Source organism: Scyliorhinus canicula, chromosome 9 (genome assembly GCF_902713615.1).
Source record: "Scyliorhinus canicula chromosome 9, sScyCan1.1, whole genome shotgun sequence".
NCBI classification, from domain to species: Eukaryota; Metazoa; Chordata; class Chondrichthyes; order Carcharhiniformes; family Scyliorhinidae; genus Scyliorhinus; species Scyliorhinus canicula.
Window position 1 is genome coordinate 192,939,412 of NC_052154.1, and position 26,341 is coordinate 192,965,752.

The 26,341-nt window shown below is 44.9% G+C and overlaps 2 protein-coding genes across 6 annotated transcripts in view; one reads left to right on the plus strand and one right to left on the minus strand.

The window, feature by feature from the left end:
* The window catches only part of zdhhc13 (zinc finger DHHC-type palmitoyltransferase 13), a 57,439-nt gene extending 49,101 nt beyond the window's left edge, over positions 1–8,338 (minus strand). Inside the window, exons 1-2 of the mRNA XM_038808375.1 lie at positions 8,219–8,338; positions 4,075–4,247 (exon numbers count right to left, since the gene is read on the minus strand). Coding sequence (XP_038664303.1) covers positions 4,075–4,247; positions 8,219–8,245 — 200 coding nt within the window. The 5' untranslated portion in view covers positions 8,246–8,338. The remainder of the gene's footprint in view (positions 1–4,074; positions 4,248–8,218) is intronic.
* Positions 8,339–9,185: 847 nt separating this feature from the next.
* Positions 9,186–26,341, plus strand: part of LOC119971980 (L-lactate dehydrogenase A chain-like) — a 42,716-nt gene continuing 25,560 nt past the window's right edge. Inside the window, exons 1-4 of one of the 5 annotated variants that reach the window (XM_038808393.1) lie at positions 16,672–17,003; positions 17,320–17,377; positions 17,698–17,861; positions 19,551–19,665. In XM_038808393.1, coding sequence (XP_038664321.1) covers positions 17,736–17,861; positions 19,551–19,665 — 241 coding nt within the window. In that variant the 5' untranslated portion in view covers positions 16,672–17,003; positions 17,320–17,377; positions 17,698–17,735. Of the gene's footprint in view, positions 9,229–16,354; positions 16,586–16,671; positions 17,004–17,317; positions 17,378–17,697; positions 17,862–19,550; positions 19,666–26,341 lie in introns of those variants that run through there. The other 4 variants (XM_038808397.1, XM_038808395.1, XM_038808392.1 and 1 more) reach the window with 4 other exon arrangements.

A 26,341-nucleotide genomic window follows, 5' to 3' on the forward strand; every position in this document is an offset into this window, starting at 1 on the left:
TCCAGCATTTCAAACCAGTCACAGCAAAGAAACAGCTGATATAGTTCCACATCAGAATGGCATGTGACACGAAATTGCAGGTGATGTTCCCATGCGTCTGCAGTCAGGTGGCAGAAGTCATGCATCTGGAAGCCGAAGAAACCTTGGTGAGTTTTGCTATGCATCTTAAAGATAGTACATGCTGCAAACAACGTATATGGCTCCACTACCATGCAAAGATATCCCAAGACACTACACAAAAGTGTAATCATAAAATCAAAGGAAATATTAAATAGGGTGACTTAAAGCTTCATGGAGAGCTAGGCTTTAGCAAAGTTCTTAAGAGTGAGGAAGGTGGAGAGACAACTGAGGGCAGCTGCCAAAGGGGGGTTGAAGAGCAAGGTAGCTGTACAAAATGCCAAAGTGAGGGTAGCAGGGTACCAGCAGTCCTGTGGTACCAGTGAGAGTGCTAACTACTGTTGGATTAGGATCAAAATTATGCTGTTGATCTACTCTTATATTCATATTCAAGAAGGCAGAAGTGACTACTGCCCTGGCAGTGTCCTGGATTAAAAAATGGGTACCAAAGGTGAAAGTCAAAAAGCTAACTCGTAGTCCAAGCTAGTTTCCTTCTCTCTCCCACCTTTAATTTAAGTGAATTTTCAGAATCACAGAAAAATCCAGCGCAGAAAAGGCCGTTCAGCCCATCCTGTCTGCAGCGCCGCATGACAGGCAGCTGATCTGCCAATCCTAATCCCATTTGCCAGCACTTGACTCATAGCACCGAATGTTATGACGTGTCAAGTGCTCATGCAGGTACTTTTTAAAGGATACAAGGCAAACCGCCCCTACCACCCTCCCAGGCAGTACATTCCAGACCGTTACCACCCTCTGGCTAAAAAAGTTTTTTCTTCAAATCCCCCCTGAACCTCCTGTCCTTCACCGTAAACTTGTGCCTCCCTGTAAGTGACCTTTCAACTAAAAGGAACAGCTGGTCTTGAAAGAGAGATCAGTGCTAGATAATGGAACATCTTTGGCAACAAACCCATCTGGAAAAGGGTTGAACTTACTTACTCACCTCATGTATACACATCTTATATGCAGAGGGGAAATAGATACTGGACAATTTCTTAACATCTTGAAATTGCTTCCTGTGAGTCAAACTGCAAGAGAGGCAACTGCAATGGGTTTCATGCATTTTTTGGCAGTGGAGAGGCACCCTGGGGTAGAATTAATAGTCATACATTCTGTAAACACAATTAACATGATGTGTTTTGTGAAGAACATCTTTAGTGACCTACATGAATTGACATCTTGTTTCTAGTGCACTAAATATAATTTAACGTGCACTACTTTAATACTGCTCTCTTTATTATGGGAGCTCAACACCCATAAGCCTGCTTTCCAAAAATAATTAATTACGATATATGTAACCTGAAAGATTATCACGTGACTTTGTTACGATGCTTTCATACTGTGGTTTCCCACAACAGCTTACCGAAACTCACTATTGATGCTAATACATCAAATTACATTGAAGTGGCCTTGCTGTCATCCAGAGAGCAAGTGGGAATTAGCATTCTGAGCAGTCAATGCATCTCGGGTGTACAGCCAGCCTCTGAAGTGCAGATTCCACAAGTGCCGAATCACAGAACTCCCCCATTTAATTTGATTCCATACCAAAAGAATTGGATCACAGAATGCCCCAACTTGTGGCACTGGTAACTACATGCTTAGCATTTAAGTCACCATAAGATACTTTTGTTGATTGCACCTATAAGGGGAATACCATAATAATGACTGCGCCTACCTACCAATCAGTAACATGATGGTATAGCATTGCCGCCACCCATGACATTCGTTTTATCACAGGTTGCCATTCAGAAGTGGAGAATTACAGAGAATACACTTTCACCACTCCATGAAGGTGCAGATGAGGTACCAAGTTGATTAATAGATCCTACCGCCACTTACTTCAAAAGTGCTCATTCTAGACAGTTTCAAAAGTTTATAAACAAAATAGCTGTGGTAACTTGACCACAAAAAGATGGTCAAACACATTCTGAAAGTTCAATTGACTTTACTTATACACATATTGAAATAACAGTACAACATAGATTCAGAAACTGGCAGTAGCTATACACAGGCCCCTCGTGGTAATACTAAAAACCTGCGCAAGCACGTGCTACCGATGACGTTACTCACGTAAGCTCACACTTGCTAAAGATGTGCGTGTATATATAATCAAAAAGGAAAATGCGTACTTTAACACTATAACAGTGGAAGAGAGTGATTACTGCAGTGCGGCACGGTAGTGCAGTGGTTAGCACTCTGCCTCATGGTGCCGAGGACCCGGGTTCGATCCCGGCCTCGGGTCACTGCCTGTGTGGAGTTTGCATATTCTCCTCTTGGCTCACCCCCACAACCCAAAAGGATGTGCAGATATAGGTGAATTGGCCATACTAAATTGATATTAAATTGGGGAAAAAAATTGGATCCTCTAAATTTATTTTAAAGAAGTGATTGCTGCAAAATGGAATGCACTAAATTGCAAACTCAGAGATATATGTTAATTTTTGTTGAGGTGTTAGGAGAGAGGAATAAGCCCTCTCATCACCCCACCCCACCGTTTCCTGTGGCATCACAGAGTGGGATAGATTATTCTGTTAAGGTTGGATGTGACCATTTGTTTCCACATTTGGACGATAATTTGTTTGCTTGAGTATTGGAATAGAAGCTCATGCCAAGTCATATATTCAAATACTGAACAGAGATTTAAAGTTATCCCCCATACTATTTCCTCAAGTTGAAGGTTGTAAGCAGCAGAACCATTAGGGGACAGAATTCAGTGAAATAGTACTGTCTCATTATCATGGCCCAGATTTTCGGATTCTAAAACCTGAGTGCTTAGGGTCACAATGGCTTCAGGGGTTCTGGTGAGCGAGTTACCTTTGAAACCAGAATTTTCAGTAACTCCGAAATGGCTCCGTGCAAACCCTCGCTAAATGGTCCACTTGGAATATGACACCACGTGAACTTTGGGCTGCTTTATTTTTGTAAACACTGATTTACTTTGAGCTGACTCTAGCCTGCTCAGGAATGCAGCTCCAAGTAAATCAGGTGGTGTCACTCAACCACCCCATCCCTCTCCCCGCAACTGCTCGCAGACCCCGCCCTGCCGGTGCACGCAGTTCCCTGCCCCAACAAGGCTCACCCAAACCACTGACAAGGCCCAATGGCCATCCCTCAACAACGTTCACCCCGCCCACACCCCGGCTCCTTATGTGGGATCTCTGCCTCCATAGTCCGGCCGATGTTGGACCGGAGTTAAATTGCTGTGAGGTAGGATTGTAACCTGCCTCAAAGACAAGTCAATTCAAACCCCTGAAATTCAATGAGCTGAGGAAAGATTTCAAGAGGCCTGCCTTCAGTTCATGATGAAGTGGTTTTGCTAAAGTTGCGCTTCACAGCAGGGTCTCCGGACGCACCTCATTGTGGATTCGGAGCTAGGACAGGACAGTTCAAAAACTCCAGAGTTAAACGGTACGGGCACAGTTTCTAAAGGGGTCAGCGGTGTGCTCCCACTGGGAAAATCTTGGTCAATATCAACTTTAATTGTTTGTATCGCATCTTAAGCTTAGGCGTTTAGCTTTGGATGATCTTCCAGAAACTTACTATTTGCAGGGGTTCAGCCGAGTTCGGATCATTTTACACTGAATACACTGATTTTTCGACCATTCATAACCTCACTCTATCTAGTCCTTGCTACATTACTGCTAGTCACATTTCAGTCTTGGTCCAGTATGTAAAGAAGTTGCAACAGATATTTGGTGCTGGATTGTGTGAAGACCTATAAAAGAATTCACAGAAAGATTCAGCTCTCAAAATGAAAACAGCTTTGCAATCTTGAGAGATGGGGGAAGCACCCAGGAAAGTGGATTCAGCCAAAAGATCAGCCTTGATTGTACTGAATGCCGGAGCAAGCTCAAGGAGCCAGATGGTCTACTCCTGCTCTTACTTCTTATGTAATGTTCAGACAACCATATTACTGACGGCTTACACGCTAGGCAATGCTAGCACGCCTACTGCACTTACTGTGTGGCTTTTATAATATCCCAGTTGCTGTAATCTTCCATGAAAGCAAGATCACTGTGATGTTCATCGGGGCTTGCAGCTTGATCGGACTTGTTGTACAGCTCCTCTCTGCTGTTACCTTGAGATTCTTGTTTATGTGGTTCATGGTGCTCATGAGGGCAGTTGAGTTGACACTACAGATGAGACATATTAGGAGTAATGAGACAGTGAAATGACAGGGGAATTGGTCTCCTCTTTTCTGTCATGAACTGTATCCAACTGAAGACAGTTAACCAGTCCAATAAGTGAACGGTTTGTCTACTACCACTGCCTATCCCTCCTCCTTATAAGAACATGAATTACATTTCGCCCATCTTGCCCCTCCCACCCCAGCTGCACATATAAAAAGTCAGAACTGAACTCAAAAACAGGTACAAACCTACCACATTATGAATCCACATTATGAATACACATCATTGCTCTAAACAAATGATCTCTAATTTACTACTGATGGAAAGTGATCAAATTTAAATGAAAGAACAGCTTGAAACTTTGCCTGCATTTGTCCAATTGAAATATTTCATGGTGGACGTAAACACAAGAATTCAGTCAGCAAACCAATGGAATTCTAAATTCTGCAGATTCAAATAATACAGAAAATATTTTGTAGCACCTGCAGTATTTTGCAAATCGACATTTAACCTCTCCTAATATCCCTGGTGAATACAAAATATTCAGGTTTTGTTTACCAGTCTCAGGTGCAACACCCTCTCCAAACTCAAAATTTTGCTTAGAAAAGGACAAAAATAAGGAGGCACGGTGGTTTGCACTGCTGCATCACGGCACCAAGGCCCTGGGTTCGATCCTGGCCCGGGTCACTGTCCGTGTGGAGTTCGCACATTCTCCCCGTGTCTGCGTGGGTCTCACCTCCACAACCCAAAGATGTGCAGGGTAGGCGGATTGGTGGCACTAAATTGCCCCTTAATTGGAAAAAAAGAATTGGGCAATCTAAATTTATTTTTAAAAAGGGCAAAAATATTTCAACATCAACTGAAATGCCAGTGACAAAAACTGTAATTAACCTGGGTCATTTTCTATCAGTGGCAGCAAACCAGTTATACACGTGCTTAACTGGGTAATCACAATCCAAAAAGTGTTCTTCAACTTGTTACTTAAGTGTGCATATAACAGCTCAGAATGATATACTGAATTTCTTTGTATCAACCTAACTCCACCTCAGCATTAGTAACAAGAACAGAAATCAAACATACATCCAATTGTTCCACAACACAGCACACTCAAGCAGAATAGTTGTACCTTATACATATACTAAATTCTTTCATATGGAGTGCAATAGGAACAGGCTGCATGACATCCAGAACTCTCCTGAGACAACCTGAATTAGATAAACTCAAGTACTTCCACTTGAGCTTTCTTTTCAAGTTGGCACCCTGTTAAATTCTCTATTCCAGAGCCAAAGCAAGTCAGCTGCTCTTTGAGCTTCCCACCCAAAGATCAGAGAAAGTCACATTTCTTTCCAGCCTCTCCACCCAGACACAGGGGATTAGGTCCTCTACCCCAGCAGCAAATACAAAGTGATGGGGTGCAATTGTGAGGTCATGCATTTTGGTCGGAAAAATGGAAAAGCAACTTATTATCTAAATGGGGAGAGACTTCGGGGTGTTCCGATGCAGAGGGATCTGGGTGTCCTCATGCATGAGTCGCAGAAAACAAACAGCAGATAGTAAGGAAAGCAAATGGCATGTTGGCATTTATAGCAAAAGGAATTGAGTATAAAGGTAAGGAAGTATTGCAACTATACAAGGTATTAGTAAGACCGCACCTGGAGTATTGTGCAGTTTTGGTCCCTTATTTGAGGAAAGATGTAGTGGCATTGGAGGCAGTTCAGAGAAGGTTCACTGGATTGATTCCAGAGATATGGGGTTTGTCGTATGAGGAAATTGAACAGTTTAGGCCGATACACTCGAGTTCAGAAGAATGGGAGGAGATTTAATTGAGGTATACAAGATGCTGAAACGTATGGATCAATTAGACGTGGAGCTAATGCTTACTATTGTGGGGCATTCTGAAATGAGAGGTCATAATCTTAGAATAAGAGGTAGCAAATTTAAAACAGATTTGAGGAAAAACTACTTCTCCTAAAGGGTTGTGAATCTGTGGAAATCACTACCCCAGAATGCGGTGGATTCAGGGACAGTGAGTAAATTTGAGGAGTTGGACAGATTTATAATTGGTAAAGGGTTGAGGGTTATGGAGAACTGTCAGGAGGGTGGAGTAGAGGGCAGGATGGGATCAGCCATGATCACATTGAAGTTGTTTAGGCTTGGGAGGCTAAATTGCCGACCCACTCCTAGGTCAGGTGTTCTAGGGAGGAGATGCTCTAGTCTAGCTGATTTTGCAATCCAGCTCTTGGTCTGTAACATTGTAGGTAGCAATGATTTGGAGATGTTGGCATTGGACTGGGGTGGGCACTGTAAGAAGTCTTACAACACCAGGTTTAGTACAGTGGGCTAAACAACTGGTTTGTAATGCAGAATAAGGCCAGCAGCGCGGGTTCAATTCCCGTACCGGCCTCCCCAACCAGGCACCGGAATGTGGCGACTAGGGGCTTTTCACAGTAACTTAATTGAAGCCGACCTATGACAATAAGCGATCATTAAAGTCCAACAGGTTTATTTGGAATCACTAGCTGTCAGAGTGCAGCTCCTTCATCAGGTACACTCAGTTGGACTTTAAACTGGTGTTGCAAGACTTCTTATTGTAGGTAGCAGATGAGGAACATATCAGCCATGATAGAATGGAGGAGCAGACCCAATGGGCTGAACGGCCTAATTCTGCTCCGATCTTTTGTGAATTTATGAATCAGGATGGGGGTGAAGTGCTGAGGGCCTCAGACACCACCCACTCTCCCATATACGAGGTGCACTGACTCCCATCTTTCCCAACCTCTAGGGTCCTTCTTATCACCCCAGGAAACTGGAGTTCAGGCCACAACCAGATCGGTCATCATCGTACAGAATGGCAGAGCAGTCACACGGAGCCTAATGGGCAACTCCTGCTCCTAAATCCCACATTCTTCTCCCTCAGTCTTTTGCGTCACAATCCCCCTCCCTTCATCCCCGTCCTCACCCCTGCTGTACCCTCACCCACAATTCACCTCTGCCAGCAATCACCCAAACGCAGTCCCCCTCTGCCAGCAATCCCCATCCAGACTCGCCGCAGTCCCCTCCCCTCCAAACCCTCCTCCGTCAATCCCCTCCAAACCCTCCTCCGTCAATCCCCTCCAAACCCTCCTCCGTCAAGGGGCTGTTTAGCACACTGGGCTAAATCACTGGCTTTGAAAGCAGACCAAGGCAGGCCAGCAGCACGGTTCGATTACCGTACCAGCCTCCCCGAACAGGCGCCGGAATGTGGCGACTTGGGGCTTTTCACAGTAACTTCATTGAAGCCTACTCGTGACAATAAGCGATTTTCATTTTTCATTTCAATCCCCTCCCCTCCAAACCCTCCTCCATCAATCCCCTCCCCTCCAAACCCTCCTCCATCAACCCCCTCCCCTCCAACCCCTCCTCCATCAATCCCCTCCAACCCCTCCTCCATCAATCCCCTCCAACCCCTCCTCCATCAATCCCCTCCAAACCCTCCTCCATCAATCCCTCCCTCCAAACCCTCCTCCATCAATCCCCTCCCCTCCAAACCCTCCTCCATCAACCCCCTCCCCTCCAAACCCTCCTCCATCAACCCCCTCCCCTCCAAACCCTCCTCCATCAATCCCCTCCCCTCCAAACCCTCCTCCATCAATCCCCTCCCCTCCAAACCCTCCTCCATCAATCCCCTCCCCTCCAAACCCTCCTCCATCAATCCCCTCCCCTCCAAACCCTCCTCCATCAATCCCCCTCCCCTCCAAACCCTCCTCCATCAATCCCCTCCCCTCCAAACCCTCCTCCATCAATCCCCTCCCCTCCAAACCCTCCTCCATCAATCCCCTCCCCTCCAAACTCTCCTCCCGCAGCCCCCCCAATCCTCTTCCACACAACCCCCCTCCCCTCCAAATCCCTCTGCACCGCAATCCCCTCCAAATCCTCCTGTCAATCCCCTCCCAGCCCGCAGTCTCCTCTCTCTGACAGTCTCTCAGGGTGTTTACCTCAGGGCCGCTGTCGGCCCACTCCATCCTCCTCCTCCTCCTCGACCGCCGCTCCTACCTCCCACCCCGCGCGCTCTGTTTGCCGGCTGCCATCGCCCCCACGGCGCCGCGAGACCAGCGTCGAAGCGCCTTCCTCTGCGTCATCGCGCTCCCGGACCGTCAGCACGTCCCACAGACCCCCGCGCGACGTCAGAACGGATCACGCATCCGCGCTCTGCCGTCAGCACGTATCTCAGGTGCACGCCAAACGTCAGAACGTAATCCATACGTCAGAACGTACGCGCGACCAGACGTCCGCGCCGTGCGTCTGTGTGTTCTCTTGGCGCCATTGGGGAGCGGAGTTAGCCCTGGTGCCGAGGTCAATTTACTCAGGGTCGTGCAGACTGCCACTTGCTGCTTCTGGGAGTTTGTTTTATAGAACCATAAAGACTCCACAATGCAAAAGGAGGCCATTTGGTCCATCGAGTCTCTACTGACCCTGCGAAAGCGCACCCTACCCAGGCCCCAACCTCCAGGAGCCCAATCCACCTAACCTGCACATCTTGGACTGTGGGAGGAAACCGGAGCACCCGGAGGAAACCCACGCAGACACGGGGAGAACATGCAGACGCCGCATAGACAGTGACCCAAGCTGGGAATCAGTGGCGTGCAGAGGGGGGGGGGGGGGCGACAGTGCGTTGGCCCCGGGCATCCATTGGATGGGGGCATTCAATCAGAGAAGGAAATAAGATAGTAATTTTAAAATTTCAGCGCTGATAAATCAATTTTTGGAGGCTCACCGCACTGCAGAGGCAGTTGTTAGCCCTTTCTTCCTTGAACATGGTGTACCCTTTCTGTCTAGAGATAATGGTGCTTCTCCCCATCCCCCCACACGCATGCGCATGATGTACGTGGTGCAACCATCAAAAGCAACAAGCAGACGTGGCTGTTTGTTCCTGCGTTTCCTCGAGTCATGACTCGTCTTTTCTTCAGCTTTTTGTGCATCCAGATTAGTTCTTTTACCTACTCAGGTCAGTGAATAGCTTTAGAACGGGTGCAACTACGTTTTTTATACGTTTTCTGGTGATATTTAATGAAATATTTACGTGGGATGTAGTAAGAGTGAAGCCTGAATGATCAGAGGACTGCTAAGGCATTTAATCTCGGAATAGGAGACATTTATTCCTTAACATGCTAATATTCGAATACAGATACCACTAATTTGCAAGTCTATGATATAAATTGCACAAAATTATCAGTGGAGAATCAGTGTGAAATAATTTGATACGAAGGAACAAAGAAATGAAATATGGTTTATCCGTCTGCAACTGACCGAAAGAGGGCCAGAGTCGAAGAAGAGTCCCATCAAAGAGGGGCATTAGATGCATGGATAAAAAGAAGTAAAGAAGAAGTAGGAGAACCTGGAGAAGTTAAAGATGATGTGGGTGCAGAGAAGGATTTTTCTGATACGGATTCAGCTCGGTCAGCACATAATACTCTCTCTCTCCTCAGTCTCGTTGACCGGATGATGATCCATGTGAAGAAAATAAAGAAGATTTTAGCATATTTTTGCAAAGAAGCGATTTTGGCTGTTTGAAGAAACCGATTCCAGATCATTTGAAGATGACGATATTACAACATGGTCCTGAAAGATATCAGAATAAAAGTGGTCCATTTGCTGAGAAGGATGGGAGATCATTTTCCAAACAGTGGTTTGATAAAGTTTCCACAAATGGAGAAATTGTGGAGAGAAAATGGTTGTTATACTCTCCATATTGGAAAGCATGCTACTGTTTTGTTTGCTTTTTGTTTTCAAAGGAGCATTTGTCGTCTGTGTCAAACTTTGGAAAGGAAGACGGTTTCTCCACTTGGAGAAAATTAAATCCAAGAATACCTGACCATGAGAAAAGCCCTTCTCATAGAGCTCACATGAGGGAATACCTGAATCTCGTAGTTCGACTCCATCATTCAACTACAATAGATGCTGAACTTCAACAGCAAATGTCTGCTGAAAAGAAAAGATGGAAAGCTATAACTGAACGGATTGTCGAGGTTATATCCTTTCTGGCAAAATAGAATCTGGCCTATCGTGGACACCGAGGAGAAGGAATATCTGGGTTATCGGAGACAGTCAGTGAAAATACAGGAAACTTTCTAGCAACAATCAGACTTTTGGCCAAATATGATGACGTCTTAGCAAAACACTTGCAGAGAGGGAAAGAGAAACCAAAAAGTGTCACCTACTTGTCCAACAGAATTCAAAACGAAATAATCAATCTTCTTGGTGAAACTGTCAAGAAAAATATAATTTCCGAAATTAAGGACGCAAAATATTTTAGCATAATGCTGGATTCAACTCCAGATATTGCCCATGAAGATCAAGTTTCTGAAATTCTGCGTTACGTTCATATTGATGAAAACAGAAAAGTAGAAATAAAGGAGACATTTCTGGGATTTTTTCAAGTCAACAAGAAAGATGCAGTCAGCCTGGTAAATAAAATTCAGGAAAAATTGGAAGAAGACAAAATTTCCATGAATGACTGTCGTGGTCAAGCATATGATAACGCAGCAGTTATGGCTGGAGTGAGAGGAGGTGTTCAACAAGAAAATTCTTGAAGTTAACCCAAAAGTTGTGTTTGTGAACTGCGAGAACCACAGCCTCAATTTGGCCTGTGTCCTTGCAAGTGAGGTGCAACCTGTTTGTTACATTTTTTGGCATTCTAGAAAAACTCTTTACTTTTTTTTCTTCATCTACTTCTCGTGTTAAAATCATTTGTCACTCGGACTGTGAAAAGACAGTGTGACACAAGATGGAGTTCCAGCCATGATGCTGTGCAAGTAATCCACGATGAGTGTGACACGGTAGCATGGTAGCATGGTGGTTAGCATAAATGCTTCACAGCTCCAGGGTCCCAGGTTCGATTCCCGGCTGGGTCACTGTCTGTGCGGAGTCTGCACGTCCTCCCCGTGTGGGTTTCCTCCGGGTGCTCCGGTTTCCTCCCACAGTCCAAAGATGTGCGGGTTAGGTGGATTGGCCATGCTAAATTGCCCGTAGTGTCCTAAAAAGTAAGGTTAAGGGGGGTGTTGTTGGGGGTATAGGGTGGATACGTGAGTTTGAGTAGGGTGATCATGGCTCGGCACAACATCGAGGGCCGAAGGGCCTGTTCTGTGCTGTACTGTTCTATGTTCTATGTTATTGCAAGCCTTCAACACCTGCTGGTAGGAGAATTTTCAAGGGAAACTAAATCTGATGCAGGATTGCTACTGAACTCTATTCAACAGTTCCCGTTTATAGCTTTATTAAATTTTTGGTACTCAGTTTTATCATCAGTGGAGAAAGTCTCAAAACGTTTGCAGGATCTGAAAATGGGGTTCCATGAAGCTTCTTGTGATCTGAGAGGACTTATTCATACCTTGAATTTGAAGAATGACGAAATTATCCACAATGCAATAGATTTAGCCAATGAATATTGTGAAAATTGGGGAATACCAATTGCACGAACAAGGAGAAGAAGAATAATGCCTGGAGAGTCAGCAAGAGATAGTGGACTGACGGCACAATAAGAAATGAATAGAGTAATGGTAGAGATTGTGAACAGATTAAAAACTGAAATTGAAGACCGCAGTGTCCGTCTTCAAAGACTCAGTGACCGATTTTCTTTTCTTCTGAACTTGAATTCAGTAGTGATTGAAGATGAACAAGAAAGAGAGAAATTAAAAAAGGAATGTTCAGACGTTGCAAATTATTATGACAATGATGTGGTTGCAATTCAGTTATATGACGAAATTATTGATTTTGTGATGCTCCTTCAAGCTGGAGGGAATAGAGTTCCCCCTGATCCTAAAGATGCTCTGGAGTCTTTACTGCAGTATGGGAGGGATTTCTTTCCGACGCTGTGTGTTTCATACAGATTACTGCTTACAATCGCATTTTTAGTCGCAAGCTGTGAAAGGTCAACTTCAAAACTGAAATTAATAAAAACATATCTGAGGTCTTCTATGTCATAGGAGCGACTGACCAACCTGGCTTTAATAAGCATTGAAAAAGAATTTTTCACAGCTGATGTAAAAAGTGAAGTCGTTCAGGTGTTTTGTGACAGGAGGTATCATTTGCGGAAAATAACTTAATAAATTTGATTGATTTATATTAAAATCGAATAAAGCGTTTATTTCGTGTTTCATCTGTGTTTATATATTCAAAATGTTTTCCTTTCTCATAATATTTCTCAGTATATTAGGCCTTATACTTGAGTCTTTGGGGCATACAATCAAGATTTGCCCCGGGCATCACCAGACCTCGGCACGCCACTGCTGGGAATCGAACCCGGGACCCTGGCACTGTGAAGCAGCAGTGCCCCTTATTCCTCTGATTTCACGTTATTACTTTTTATTCTGACAAGGGTGTGATATATGCGCACAGAGGCGTCGGTCGCCTGTTATCCTGCTATACTGCAAAAATCATGCTGAATTGGTTGTGTGACACGAGGGTTGTAGAGTATTGACCCAGTGTTTTTTAAAATCCTGTCATGGTTTTGGAATTTCCCAGCTCTATGGATGGTTATATTATCCTGCAGTTAATTAATAATCCTGAACTTTATCCCCTTGTGATTAATAATAATAATCTTTATTAGTGTCACAAATAGCCTTATATTAACACTGCAATGAAGTTAGAACATAGAACATAGAACAGTACAGCACAGAACAGGCCCTTCGGCCCTCGATGTTGTGCCGAACAATGATCACCCTACTTAAACCCACGTAACCCGTATACCCATAACCCAACAATCCCCCCATTAACCTTACACTACGGGCAATTTAGCATGGCCAATCCACCTAACCCGCACATCTTTGGACTGTGGGAGGAAACTGGAGCACCCGGAGGAAACCCACGCACACACGGGGAGGACGTGCAGACTCCACACAGACAGTGACCCAGCCGGGAATCGAACCTGGGACCCTGGAGCTGTGAAGCATTGATGCTAACCACCATGCTACCGTGAGGCCCCCGTGAGGAAGTTGCTGCGAAAAGCCCCTAGTCGCCACATAACGGCACCTGTTCGGGTACATGGAGGGAGAATTCAGAATGTCCAACTTACCGAACAGCACGTCTTTCGGGACTTGTGGGAGGAAACCGAAGCACCCGGAAGAAACCCACAAAGACACGGGGAGAACGTGCAGACTCCGCACAGACAATGACCCAAGCTGGGAATCAAACCCAGGTCCCTGGTGCTGGGAAGCAACAATGCTAACCACTGTGTTACCGTGCTGCCTGTATTCCTCTGATTTCATGTTATTGCTTTTTAGAACATAGAACAGTACAGCACAGAACAGGGCCTTCGGCCCTCGATGTTGTGCCTCTTTCTGAGAGAGTGTGCTTCAGGAGAGTGAACAGACAAGACATAGAATAGCTAGAGAGAGAGAAGTTACAAGTTATTTCATTATTACATTGTGAAATTATTTAGTTATCTTTACTATATTTTATGTCTTTACCAGTTGAGTTAAATATTAAATTCCTTATTAAATAAAAAGGACGTACAAATATTATTTATATTACTCAATAAATTAGTTCAGCTTTACAAGAAAACTATTGTTCATTTCATCACCTCAGCTGGTTCAAAAGAGTAATATACGATATTACACAAGGTAATATAACACTTTCCAAAGCACAAAGCTCATCACACCAATTTGACACCAAGAAAGATTGTGATCACAAGACTTCCATTCCAAAACATTGCCCAATTATACTCCTGTCTCAGCTCATATGCTACTGAAAATCTCTTCCATGCCTTTGTTCCTTTTAGACTTCAAAAATACTTAAATGACAGTGAAGTGCTTAAAGATAACTGGTGGCCATGAAAAGTACTATACAAATGCAAGTTTTTCTTTTCTTTTTGACTAAACTAACAGAGCCTGCAACAGGGGCCAAGGGCAGCCACAACTTTAACTCTCACACACAGTCTTAAAGCAAACAACATTAACCAACAAGCAGAAGTCACAAACAAGCAATGTAACGGAGGGATTAACAGGCAATATACATTGGAGGTTAATCTTTCTGTGTTCACCAAAAATAGGAAATCTCTGAAAGTGTTACATTTTATTTTATTCTGACAAGGGTGTGTGATATATGCGCACAGAGGCGTCAATCGCTGTTATCCTGCTATACTGCAAGAATCATGCTGAATTGGATGTGTGACACGAGTGTTGTAGAGTATTGACCCAGTGTTTTTTAAAGTGCTGTAATCTTGCTTTTACAATGAGGGGGAGTACTTTTCTGAGGCACCCTTCACTTTATAAATAAGATGAATAGCACCATGGCAGGGTGGCGGGTCGGAGGTTTGGTATAAAGGTGGTTGGTATGTTCTTATAATCCTTATTGTGGGTGAGGAAAACCCCCATTGGAACTATTCGTGTCATGTTTTTGTTTTGTATTTTGGGATTGAGGAATCTTTGCATGCCTCCTGTGAAGGTACAGACAGATCAGAATCTGAACTGGACCAGCCATATTTATACTGTGGCTTCCAGAGCAGGTCAAAGTCTAGGAATCCTACGGTGAGTAACACTTCCTGAACCCCCAAAGCCTGTCCACCATCTATAAGATGCAGGTCAGGATGATGGAATACTCCCCACTTTCATGGCTGAGTGCAGCTCTAACAACAGCTAAATAGCTTGACGTCATCGAGGACAAAGGAACCCACTTGATTGGCACCCCTTCCATAAACATTCACTCCCTCCACCAGCAACGAACAGGGGCAGCCGTGTGTACCATCCACAAGGTGCACTCCAGGGACTCATCAAGGCTTCTTAGGCAGCACCTTCCAAACCCACGATTGCTACCATCTAGAAGGACAAGTTCATCGGACATCTGGGAACAGCACCACCTGGAGTTTTCCCTCCAAGCCACTCACCACCTTCACCTGGAACTATAATGGCGTTCCTTCACTATCACTGGTTCAAAATCCTGGAACTCCCTCCAAACAGCACTGTGGGTGTTCGCACACCACAGTGATTGTCAAAAGGCAGCTCACGGGAGTCGTGATGTAGGCGCCAGAGCGGCTGTGGTTTTGCGAGCTCTGGCACCACTCATCTTTAATCCTTTTTTTCAACCTGATTCACAACTCATAATTATTTGACCCTAGAGTGTAAGATCTGTGCTATGGTTCTGGAAGATTCTGGCCTAAATGTGGCGATGAGGAGCCAGCCAAGTTAAGTCAAGAAAATCCTTGTTTGACTGAGGGGTTCAGAGGTACAATCTCGATTTGAAGGCTGGGCGTTTTGCGTTAGATGCAAATTGTCCCGGGGTCTGGGGTAGGTCGGAGAGCCCGACCACTGGTCTCACCTAGTCTTGTCCTCAATGTCCATCGAGAAGGGTTGGAGGCAGCTTGACGCAGTTAGTCTTTGCCAGTCATTGGGGCCTGGGTTTCTCATACCCGGGCTAAGGGACAACGACATGGCGGATTGCAGGGACTTGGGTGAATCTCGATGGATCCTGAATGCTGCACAACCATCCTGTCATGGTTTTGGAATTTCCCAGCTCTATGGATGGTTATATTATCCTGCAGTTAATTAATAATCCTGAACTTTATCCCCTTGTGATTAATAATAATAATCTTTATTAGTGTCACAAGTAGCCTTATATTAACACTGCAATGAAGTTGCTGCGAAAAGCCCCCAGTTGCCACATAACGGCACCTGTTTGGGTACATGGAGGGAGAATTCAGAATGTCCAAATTACTGAAAAGCACGTCTTTCGGGACTTGTGGGAGGAAACCGAAGCACCCGGAAGAAACCCACACAGACAAGGGGAGAACGTGCAGACTCCACACAGACAGTGACCCAAGCTGGGAATCAAACCCGGGTCCCTGGTGCTGGGAAGCAACAATGCTAACCACTGTGTTACCGTGCTGCCTGTATCCCTCTGATTTCATGTTATTGCTTTTTATTCTGACAAGGGTGTGTGATATATGCGCACAGAGGCGTCAATCGCTGTTATCCTGAATATTTAGAATATTGGCCCTTTTTGGTATAGGGGGAATTCTAAGGATAGTGGTGAGTTTTTAACTTCATGCCCTTGTCCCCTCTTGCCCTGTATTCATGTACACAGAAGCATTTATGCTGCACTGGGCCAGTTTGAGGCTTATTTGTAAAAACGGAATAACTGTAATAATTAAAGGTATTGAAAAAAGAAGGCAGCTCCCTCATGGGGGATTAGGGATGGGTCATAAATGCGAACCAGTGACGCCCACATCCAGTAAACGATGTGAATCCACCTGAACTGATTGGGTGATGTTGCATTAAAGTCCAACTGGGTTAGAAACGTGTTTAGCAAAGTCAGGAAAGATTCAGATCCTCCAGAAGCAGTGAGTATTGTGGAAGGTGTGTACAATCCAGGTAAGGGAGTTGCCACACTCATTCACACACACACACACTCTCTCTCTGTGCTGTCGGTTCCACATTATAAATATAAATTGTGCCCTGTGTGTACCTCAGCCTGGGCTGTGCCAAGCTCCTGTCCAACAACACCCCTGGCTCCTGGCTGGGTTTTTTGTTGCAAGGAGGTGGGTTTGGATTCTGGAACCAGGAGAGTCTGGCTCGTTGCTGTGGGCTCCCGGTGAGAAGCGCGAGGTTAGCGGAGAGAATGTGGAGCGGAGGTTTCAGAGTTTGAATAAAAACGGAGAAGGGGGGGAGACGGTTGGGAGAAAACATTCGCTGAAGGCGAAGGAAGAGAGACGGACACACACAACCACCCCGCTGACAGAGAGAGCAGCGAGACTGAAAGCAGGAGCCAGAAAAAAAATAAAGTCTGTAAGTGTAAAAAAAAAGACAATATTGAAAGAATTGAAAGGAAATATTGATCGGGAGAGAGAATTGAGATGGGTCTGGAAATGACAATTTGTAATTCTGTCAACCACAAATACTTTGTTGAAATGGATTGGTGTCTCCACTAAAATGACAAAGGATTTTGATACAAGTTGGTTACACACCCCAGAGGAAAGTATCAAAAAGTGCTAAGTTCTAGGAACTTAACATTGCTGCTCCTCAGGGTCCTTAGGAGTGAAGCAGTAATAAATCAGATACTTTAAAAAAATGCTGTGTCCTAGCTCACACTTTCTCTCGTTTTAGAGAATTCCCTGCTATCCCTTTTCGCCTGAAAGTCTGGATCTCGCTCCCACCCACCCCGAGGTAAGGGAATTTTACAAACCAGAAAATGCTGGGGTACAACATGCAGCTTGCCCTGGGCAGCTTTCTGTGGGTAGAGGAAGAGGGTTCATTAACACTTCGAGTTGCCTCCTCTCCACAGAGCTGGGCTTAGGTTGCGATGCAGGACTTTGAGAGACCCGGCCCCTGTAAAAAATAAGAACTCATCCACCCAGAGAAGGATGGTGAAATGTCACTTGAAGCTCAAGTTTAAATTGAGGATGTCAAGGGTATATGTTGGTGTTTTTCTTTAGCACAAACGCACTGTTGTACGATATTAACAGAAAAATGCTGTTCCCCTTCAGATTCTTCATCTTTTTAGGCTGACCCCAGTTTAAAAACAATGAGTTTGAAAAATAAATTGATGAATGAGGTGCACGCCGACACTCCAATGAAGGCGAGTTCAAAAGTCTCAATAATCGGTGCTGGACAAGTTGGCATGTCGTGTGCCATTTCTATCCTACAGCAGGTACAGTGTATCAGTTCCATTATTCTGGGCAGCAGTTAAGGTTTTTATTTAACATTTTGTATATGCCAACATGGCGACCATGAGTTCAAATTCCAAAAGGCAACTCGAGAGTTTGAATTCAATTAATTAAATAATTGTGTAATGGAAAAATACCCAGTTATTTGTAATGATGACAATGGATGTCATTAACAAAAACTCCATCTTGTTCCCAATATCCCCAGGGAAAGGAAATCTCTGATCCTTACCTACTCTGGTCTATATGTGACCTCAACTTTCGACTCCCCTCGTCCATTTAGAGGGGCTGGTTTAGCACAGTGGGCATGTAAAGCACAGCAGGGCCAGCAGCGTGGGTTCAATACCCGTTCCTACCTCCCCGAACAGGCGCCGGAATGTGACAACTAGGGGCTTTTCACAGTAACTTCATTTGAAGCCTACTTGTGACAATAAGCGATTTTTATTTCAAGAATCTAACTAACCCAGCTTTGAATAAAATTGATGACCCAGACTTTGTGATCCACACCAGTGTGGCTGACTCTCAAATTACCATTTGAGACTCATTTGTTCACCTCCACCTTCTCAATGCTAACTGGCAAATAGAAAATGAAAGACTTGCAGTTCTATAGCGCCCTTCTCAACCCCAGGACATCCCAAAATTCTTCACTGCCAATTCATCCCTTAGTCCAGTCACTTTCCAATTACGGGGCAATTTAACGGGGCCAATTTACCTAACCTGTGCACCTCTGGGTTGTGGGGGTGAAACCCATGCAAACATGGTGAGAATATGCAAACTCCACACGGACAGTGACCCAGAGCCGGGATGAAACCCGACCCGGCTAACCACTGTGCCACCATGCTGTCCTCAAATTCTATGGTTCTCTGAATGATCTACTTTAGTCTCTTATTGATGTGATGCAGGCACTGCTGGCAAATTCAGCATTCATTGCCTGTCCCTTACAACAACACCTTATTTATATAGCACCTTTAATGCAATAACATATCCCAAGGTGCTTCACAGAAGCATTAAAAAACAAAGTATGCCACGAGCTACATAAGTCAGAGAGATGCAGAAGGGAGAGCCTGTGGAGGGATTTGAAAACAATTTTAAAATCAAGTCTTTGCTTGACTGGGAGGTGATGTAGGTCAATCACTCAGTGCTATTTATTCTGAGAGGAATACTTTTACCTAAACCTCCTCTGCACCATTTTAAAATCGAAAGGGAGTTGGCACAACCATGTGCAGTATCATTCTGCCAATGAGAGTTGGAAATGGCTGTTATGTACCCAGTTACTTTACTGGTGTAAAAATCCGAGATCAGAACACCATGAACTGGTGATATCTAAATGTATGGAACTGAACGGGAATGTGCAATTCAACTTTATCTGTGGCTTCATGGGATATCCATAAGTGACCCTTGAAGACAGACACTTGGACACTCCTGCTCGACAGACAATCTTGTAGACAACTTCGTATGTAGACAATATAACTGAGGATATGGCAGACGGAAAATCAAATGTTGGATCAACTGGAATGATAGCATGAACTCAATGGACTAAATGGCCTTCTTCTGTGCTATAATGACTCTATGAATATATGTTTCGTATTTTGCTAGAATGTTGGATAATTCTCAAACACCAACCTAAATCCAGTATTTTCCAAATATGACGTATTTTGTATTATTTCTCCCTCTAGCATATTGCTGATGAATTGGCTCTGGTTGATAGATTGGCAGAGAAACTGAAGGGAGAGGCTCTGGATTTGTTACACGGCAGCCTGTTTCTAAAATCCAAAATTTCGGCAGACACAGGTCAGTGATGGGTCACGGGGTTTTTTTAATGGCATATTTAATGCTGTTGAATTGTTGGAGTGAAAATATAATTGGGCGAGATGTTCCTTTGCAAGTCCGCCCAATGGGAATTCCTATTGATCGCACCCCCCCCCCCCCCCCCCCCCCCCCCCCCTCCTCCACGCTGCCAGGTAACCCAGAGAATCCAATGAATGGCTGGAAACCATTCTTTGCCCCATACTTTTTAAAGCTTACAAATTGCTCTTCTAACATACCCACCGATATATATTAAGAATCTGTTGTGGAAAAGGAAAACGATGGTCTGCAAAAAAAAAGGTTCTGGATTGGGGGAAGGCAGATTTTATTAAAATGAGGCAGGATCTGGCCCGAGTGGACTAGGAACAGTTTCTTGTGGGAAAGTCCGGAGGACAGCTAATCTGGTTCCACTTTTCAAGAAGGGTGGTCGAGATAATCCAGGGAATTGCAGACCAGTGAGTCTCACATCAGTGGGAGGGAAACTATTGGAGAAAATTCTGAAGGAGAAAATTAATCTCCACTTGGAAAGGCGATGTTTGATCAAAGCATAGCTTTGACAGAGGGAGGGTATGCCTAACAAATTTGATTGATTTTTTGACAAAATGATCAGGTGTATGGATGGGGATAGTGCAGTTGTATGGATTTCAGCAAAGCCTTTGACAAGGTCCCACATGGGAGACAGGTAAAGTAGGTAAAAGCACAAGGGATCCAGGGTAATGTGGCAAGTTGGATCCAAAACTGGCTTGGTGGTAGCAGACAGAAGGTGGTAGTAGAAGGTTGTTTGTGTGACTGGAGGCCAGTGTCCAGTTATGTACCAGAGGGATCAGTGCGAGGATCCTTATTGTTCATGATGTATAAATAATTTGGATGAGAATGTTTGGGGGGTTGAGAAAGTTTGTGGATGACATGAAGATTGGTAGGGTGGTTGCAGAAAGATACAGAAGGGTTGGTCAGATGGGAAGAATGACTGGCTCAAACTGAACCAGGCTGGTTTCAACCTGTTAGACCCTGTGCTGAATATCGAACACTACTTCCAGCTCCACAAAATAGGCCTGTCTGTGCCTCAGTCCATCTGCTGTTGAGGTCTACATCCCTGCTTTGGTGACCTCCACACCCAACTATCTCAATACTTCCCTGGCCAACCTCCCATCTTCCAGTCTCCATAAACCTAAGCTCATCCAGGCCTCCTGTAGCTGTCCATACCTGAAAGTGCACTCCCACATTCACATTTTATCTCTGCCCTCACTGACCAGAAAATGGCTGGTATAATGGCAAAGAGCCCCATGTTGTAGTGTCCTGTGTAGTGTTTACGGGCGGCACGGTGGCACAGTGGTTAGCACTGCTGCCTCACAGCTCCAGGGACCTGGGTTCAATTCCGGCCTCGGGTGACTGTCTGTATGGAGTTTGCACTTTCTCCCCATGTCTGCGTGGGTTTCCTCCGGGTGCTCCGGTTTCCTCCCACAGTTCAAAGATGTGGATTGGGGCAGCACGGTAGCATTGTGGATAGCACAATCGCTTCACAGCTCCAGGGTCCGAGGTTCGATTCCAGCTTGGGTCACTGTCTGTGCGGAGTCTGCACATCCTCCCCATGTGTGCGTGGGTTTCCTCCGGGTGCTCCGGTTTCCTCCCACAGTCCAAAGATGTGCAGGTTAGGTGGATTGGCCATGATAAATTTCCCCTAGTGTCCAAAATTGCCCTGAGTGTTAGGTGGGGTTACTGGGTTATGGGGATAGGGTGGAGGTGTTGACCTCGGGTAGGGTGCTCTTTCCAGGAGCCGGTGCAGACTCGATGGGCCGAATGGCCTCCTTCTGCACTGTAAATTCTATGTAAATTCTATGTAAATTCTATGTAAAACAGGATTGATGCTGGTTTCTTTGTATCGGCAACAAGCAAAACTAAATTTCTGTTTCACGGCAAGTCGACGAGTGTTTTGTTTTACACCGTGCAGTTAGAATAAAAATACAAGGAGCAAAATATCTATTACCTTTGAAAGACAATGAATTAATTAAACTCATTCATACAAACTAAAGAAACTATTTTCACCTTGTTCTTCTTAACGCCCATTCCAAAACTAGTTCTCAAGAAATGAACTTGTATTCTCTTGGTCCTGTCTTAATTTAAAGTAATATCTGATGAACAAAACCATATATTATGTAACACATTCTAGGGTAACTTGCGATGGGCAATAAATGCAAGCCCAGCCAGTGATGTCTTCACAACCTATAAATGAATTTAAAAAAAAATGATATAGCACAGTAAGGTTTCCCAATATTCTTTCAATGTTGTGGAATTTAAGTTTATGCTTTCGTGGCCTATCTCTTTTTCACCTGAGATTAGTCTCATTGCTTCTCCCTGCAATGTCTCCAGGTTTGCATGTTTTTAACGAGAAGGCAACTGGAGAGCTCCAGCACAACCTCTGGAGATTGGCCTGATGTGTATTGTTAAGCAATCTATTTACTTCTTTGATTGCCTTGAGGTATAGTGCAGTCATCAAAGGTAATGAATCAGCCATCATTCCCGGGCTTTCTCTGCCCTTACTGAGCAGTAGGCATGGTGACAAGTCACCAGGGAGGTTGCATAAGTCAAGGAAAGTCAGCCATCCCATAGACTCAATCAATGCTAGGCAACCGGTGATATTTTTAGATGCTATGGATTTGTTTTTGCTGTAAAGACTCTTTATTTTCACTTGTAGTTGAGCAGGTTTTTGTACCACGTGGTCATCTCTCATACAGCAATTAAATAGAGTAGCAATTAAATTGTTTCTGGGTATCCCTGTAACATTGATTGCTGTGGATTTTTCTATTACAATTCTTTTTTAAAAAATAAATTTAGTGTACCCAATTCATTTTTTTCAATTAAGGGGCAATTTAGCGTGGCCAATCCACCTAGCCTGCACATCTTTGGGTTGTGGGAGCGAAACCCACGCAAACACGGGGAGAATGTGCAAACTCCCCACGGACAGTGACCCAGAGCCGGGATCGAACCTGGGACCTCGGCGCTATGAGGCTGCAGGGCTAACCCACTGTGCCACCGTGCTGCCATTTCTATTACAATTCTGATGGTTGAGTGTTCAATGATAGTCTTTCTCTTGACTATTGGTAAGTGGCATTCACTGGGAAAATAAGAAATAAATGGGAACTCGGAGGAGAAGAGGTATAATTTCCTAAAAAGGGCTGAAAGGCTGTGATGAGACTGAAACCTTGAGTGAAGAACATAGACATTCTTGGCTTGAGTTTCTGTTGGGAGAATAGAGAACAAAACGGAGTATAGACGTGTTTTTCTATTCAGTTTTCATTACTTTGAAAACTATTCTCCCCTTACTCATCCTTGGCCTCCAGCTTGTAATGTGCTTCCAGAGATGCTGGGTACTCTATACTATTTCATCCATGGCTAGTACAAGTCTATAAGCGGCATTTCTTCTGGGCCAATAGCCACATATATACACTTATACACTAAGAACTTGAAAGTGTCTTTAACAAAGCGAAGGGTTGTTAGTCTGTGGAACTGTCTTCCCCAGAGAGCAGTGGAGGCTAGGTGATTGAATATATTCAAGGCTAACTTAGCGAGACTTTTGATTGACGTGTAAAGCAAGGGATGGATTAGGGATGGATTTGGGGAGATTGGGGGGGGGGGGGGGGGGGGGGGTTTGGACGGGAAGAGAGACATGTGGAGCTGAGACCACAATTAGATCAGCCATGATCTTATCGAATGGTGGAGCAGGTTCGAGGGGCCGAATGGCCTACTCTGTCTTCCAATACGTTTGTGCTTGTGTGAAACATAGGAACAGGCGTAGGCCAATTAGCCCCTGAGCTCTCTTCGACCGTGCAGTGCGATCAGGCAGATCTGTGATCCCAAGATGCTCCACAGGCGCTGTATTGACGTTTGACACCAAGTCAAATGACATATTAAGGTAGATGACCAAAAGCTTGGTCAAGGAGTAGGTATTAAAGGAAGATAAAACATTGGAGAGGTTCTGGGTGGGAATATTAGAGCTTAGATCCATTGCAGTTGAAGGAATAACCACCAGTGGCAGAGCAGTTAAAGTCCGAGATACTCAAAGAGGCCAGAATTGTCTGGGATGAGAGGTTACGCGGTGGAGCAAAGCAGTGAGGATATATTAATTTAAAAAATTCAAGTTACTTGGGTGGATGTTAGATAATGCGGATTTTAAATGAGAGGTGGAATAAGGTTGGCTGCTCGAAAGAGGAGAATGTGCCAAAGGAACAACGTGACAGTGACCGAGGAGCTGGAAAGCTTTCTAATTCTGAGAAACTGGGGTGCAGTTAAACCACCTTCCTGATGCCTCATTTATTGTTCTTCATCTTATTGCATTTATATAAATTATCAAACCAAGTATATCAGTCTAAATGTGCTAACCATTCGATTGGAGAGTGATGGACGTTGCGAAATGCATTAGTAAGCAGCCCTCGCCTGAATGTGGCTTATATCATCTACCTGGCCATAACGAGAAAGGAGGATGTCAGAAAGGTCACATTATTAGTCGTTTGCCGTACATCTATCTCATCATTGAACAGCTGAAGCGATTGAGCTTCGCTTATAGCTGGTACAGAGGACCAAAACCCATTGAGAACAGCTGGGTCAGCAGAGGGTGAGTTCTGGTCGATGTATATGGCTCAGCTACCTAATGCTCTTACTGGCTGAGCCGATTCAGGAGTGGAGCTGAGCAGTGGTCAACCTTAATTTAAATAGGCATAGATGTATCACTAAAGGTGTTTGGTGTCTTGGATGTCACCAAATTTGGTTCCGTTTTAAAATGAAGTATTTTCTCATGTACCTTTTTAAACAAAAAACGACAAGTCCAAACTTGATTATGTGAATCAGTTAAACTGCTTTTACAATCGACACTGTGTAATATATTGGGACGTGATTTATCGCAATAGGTTGAGACTGTCTACTTTGGTGACAGATTCCACATCACTGGAATCATCAAAGAATCATAGAAATTACAGTGCAGAAGGATGCCATTCAGCCCATCGAGTCTGCACCGGCCCTTGGAAAGGGCACCCTACCTAAGCCCCACACCTCCATCCTATCCCAGTAACCCAGTAACCCCACCTAACCTTTTTTGGACACTAAGGGCAATATAGCATGGTCAGTCCACCTAACCTGCACATCTTTGGCTGTGGGAGGAAACCGGAGCACCCGGAGGAAACCCACGCAGACACGGGGAGAACATGCGGACTCCGTACAGACAGTGACCCAAGCCGGCAATCGAACCCATGTCCCTGGCGCTGTGAAGCAACAGTGCTAACCACTGTGTTACCGTGCCGCCCCAGTGTTAGAAGGTTGTTTCCAATATTAAGCTAAATTTGAGAAATTATACCCTATGCTTATTTGTCACTCCAGCCAGCTCCAACCCTGTGAAACGTTACCAGATTTGCTAGGTCTGACTGCAGGAAGATGTGGGGCTGGATTCTCCGCATCCTGATGCTGAAATTGCGGCCGGCGCGGGGCCGGAGAATCCAATTTCCTGCACGGAATCGAGACCAGCGCCATTCTCCGGGCCCCGAAAAGCGGAGTATTCTCTGAGTATGCCATGCCGCCTAGCACCTATTGTTGAGGCCCACCCCGCCATTTTCCGCCTCCGACCGGCCGAATTCCCGACGGCGTGGACCACTCATGGTCCTACCGTCCGTGATACCCGTGTGATACCTGGTCGGGGGTGGGCCAATCGGAGGGCACGGGCGGCCTTCTATGGGCCCGGGGTATTTTTGGGCGGGCAGTCAGGGTCGGGCATGCGGCTGATTGGGGGGTCTTTTTCAGGGTCCCGCTCCGCGGTCCGAGTCTGCCATGGAGCACGGCGTGGCCGCTGGAAGCCGCCACCATGCGCATGCACGGGCTCCGACCCGGAAGTGCGGGGGCCTGTATTTGCAGCAAAAGCTGCGAGATTTACGCCAGGTTTAGGAATATGTGGCCCTATCACAATAGTATTTCTGGCGTGATAGTCCAGTTTTGACACCAGCGTGGGGACATTGTCCCAATAACAGAGAATCCAGCCCCTGTTTCTTTTTGTACAATTAAATACTTTTACATGACGACAGGCCACTGAAATACTTTTGAACTGTCGCCATTGTTGCAACGAAGAAAATGTGGCAGCTAATTTGTATACAGCAAAGTCCCACAGACAGATCACCTGTCTCAGTGATGTTGATTGAGACGTGCGGCCAGAGCGTGAGGCAAAACTTCACTACACTTCTTCGAAATAGTGACATGAATCTTTGACATCATCTAAGAGTGCAGACAAGGCCTTGGCTTAACGTCTCATCTAAAAGACTGCGCCTGCAGGTTAGGTGGATTGGCCATGCTAAATTGCCTCTTGGTGTCCTAAAGTTTAGATGGGGTTACGGGGATAGGGAGAGGGCATAGGTAGGGTGCTTTTTCAGAGGGTGGGTGCAGACTTGATGGGCTGAATGGCCTCCTTCTGCTCTGTACTGATTCTGTGATTCTATGAACTACACTAAAAACCTGTTTGTTGTTCAATGTAACATTTGCCAGTTAGAATGTTCTGCTTCTCAATTTCAGTCCTACACATTTGCACAATAATCAAAGTGGGAAATACAACATTGTAAACATCAGTTCTGTTCCCTCTTCTGTGTTCTGTGAGTTCAGGCACATTGAACAATGTGAGGAAACTAGCATT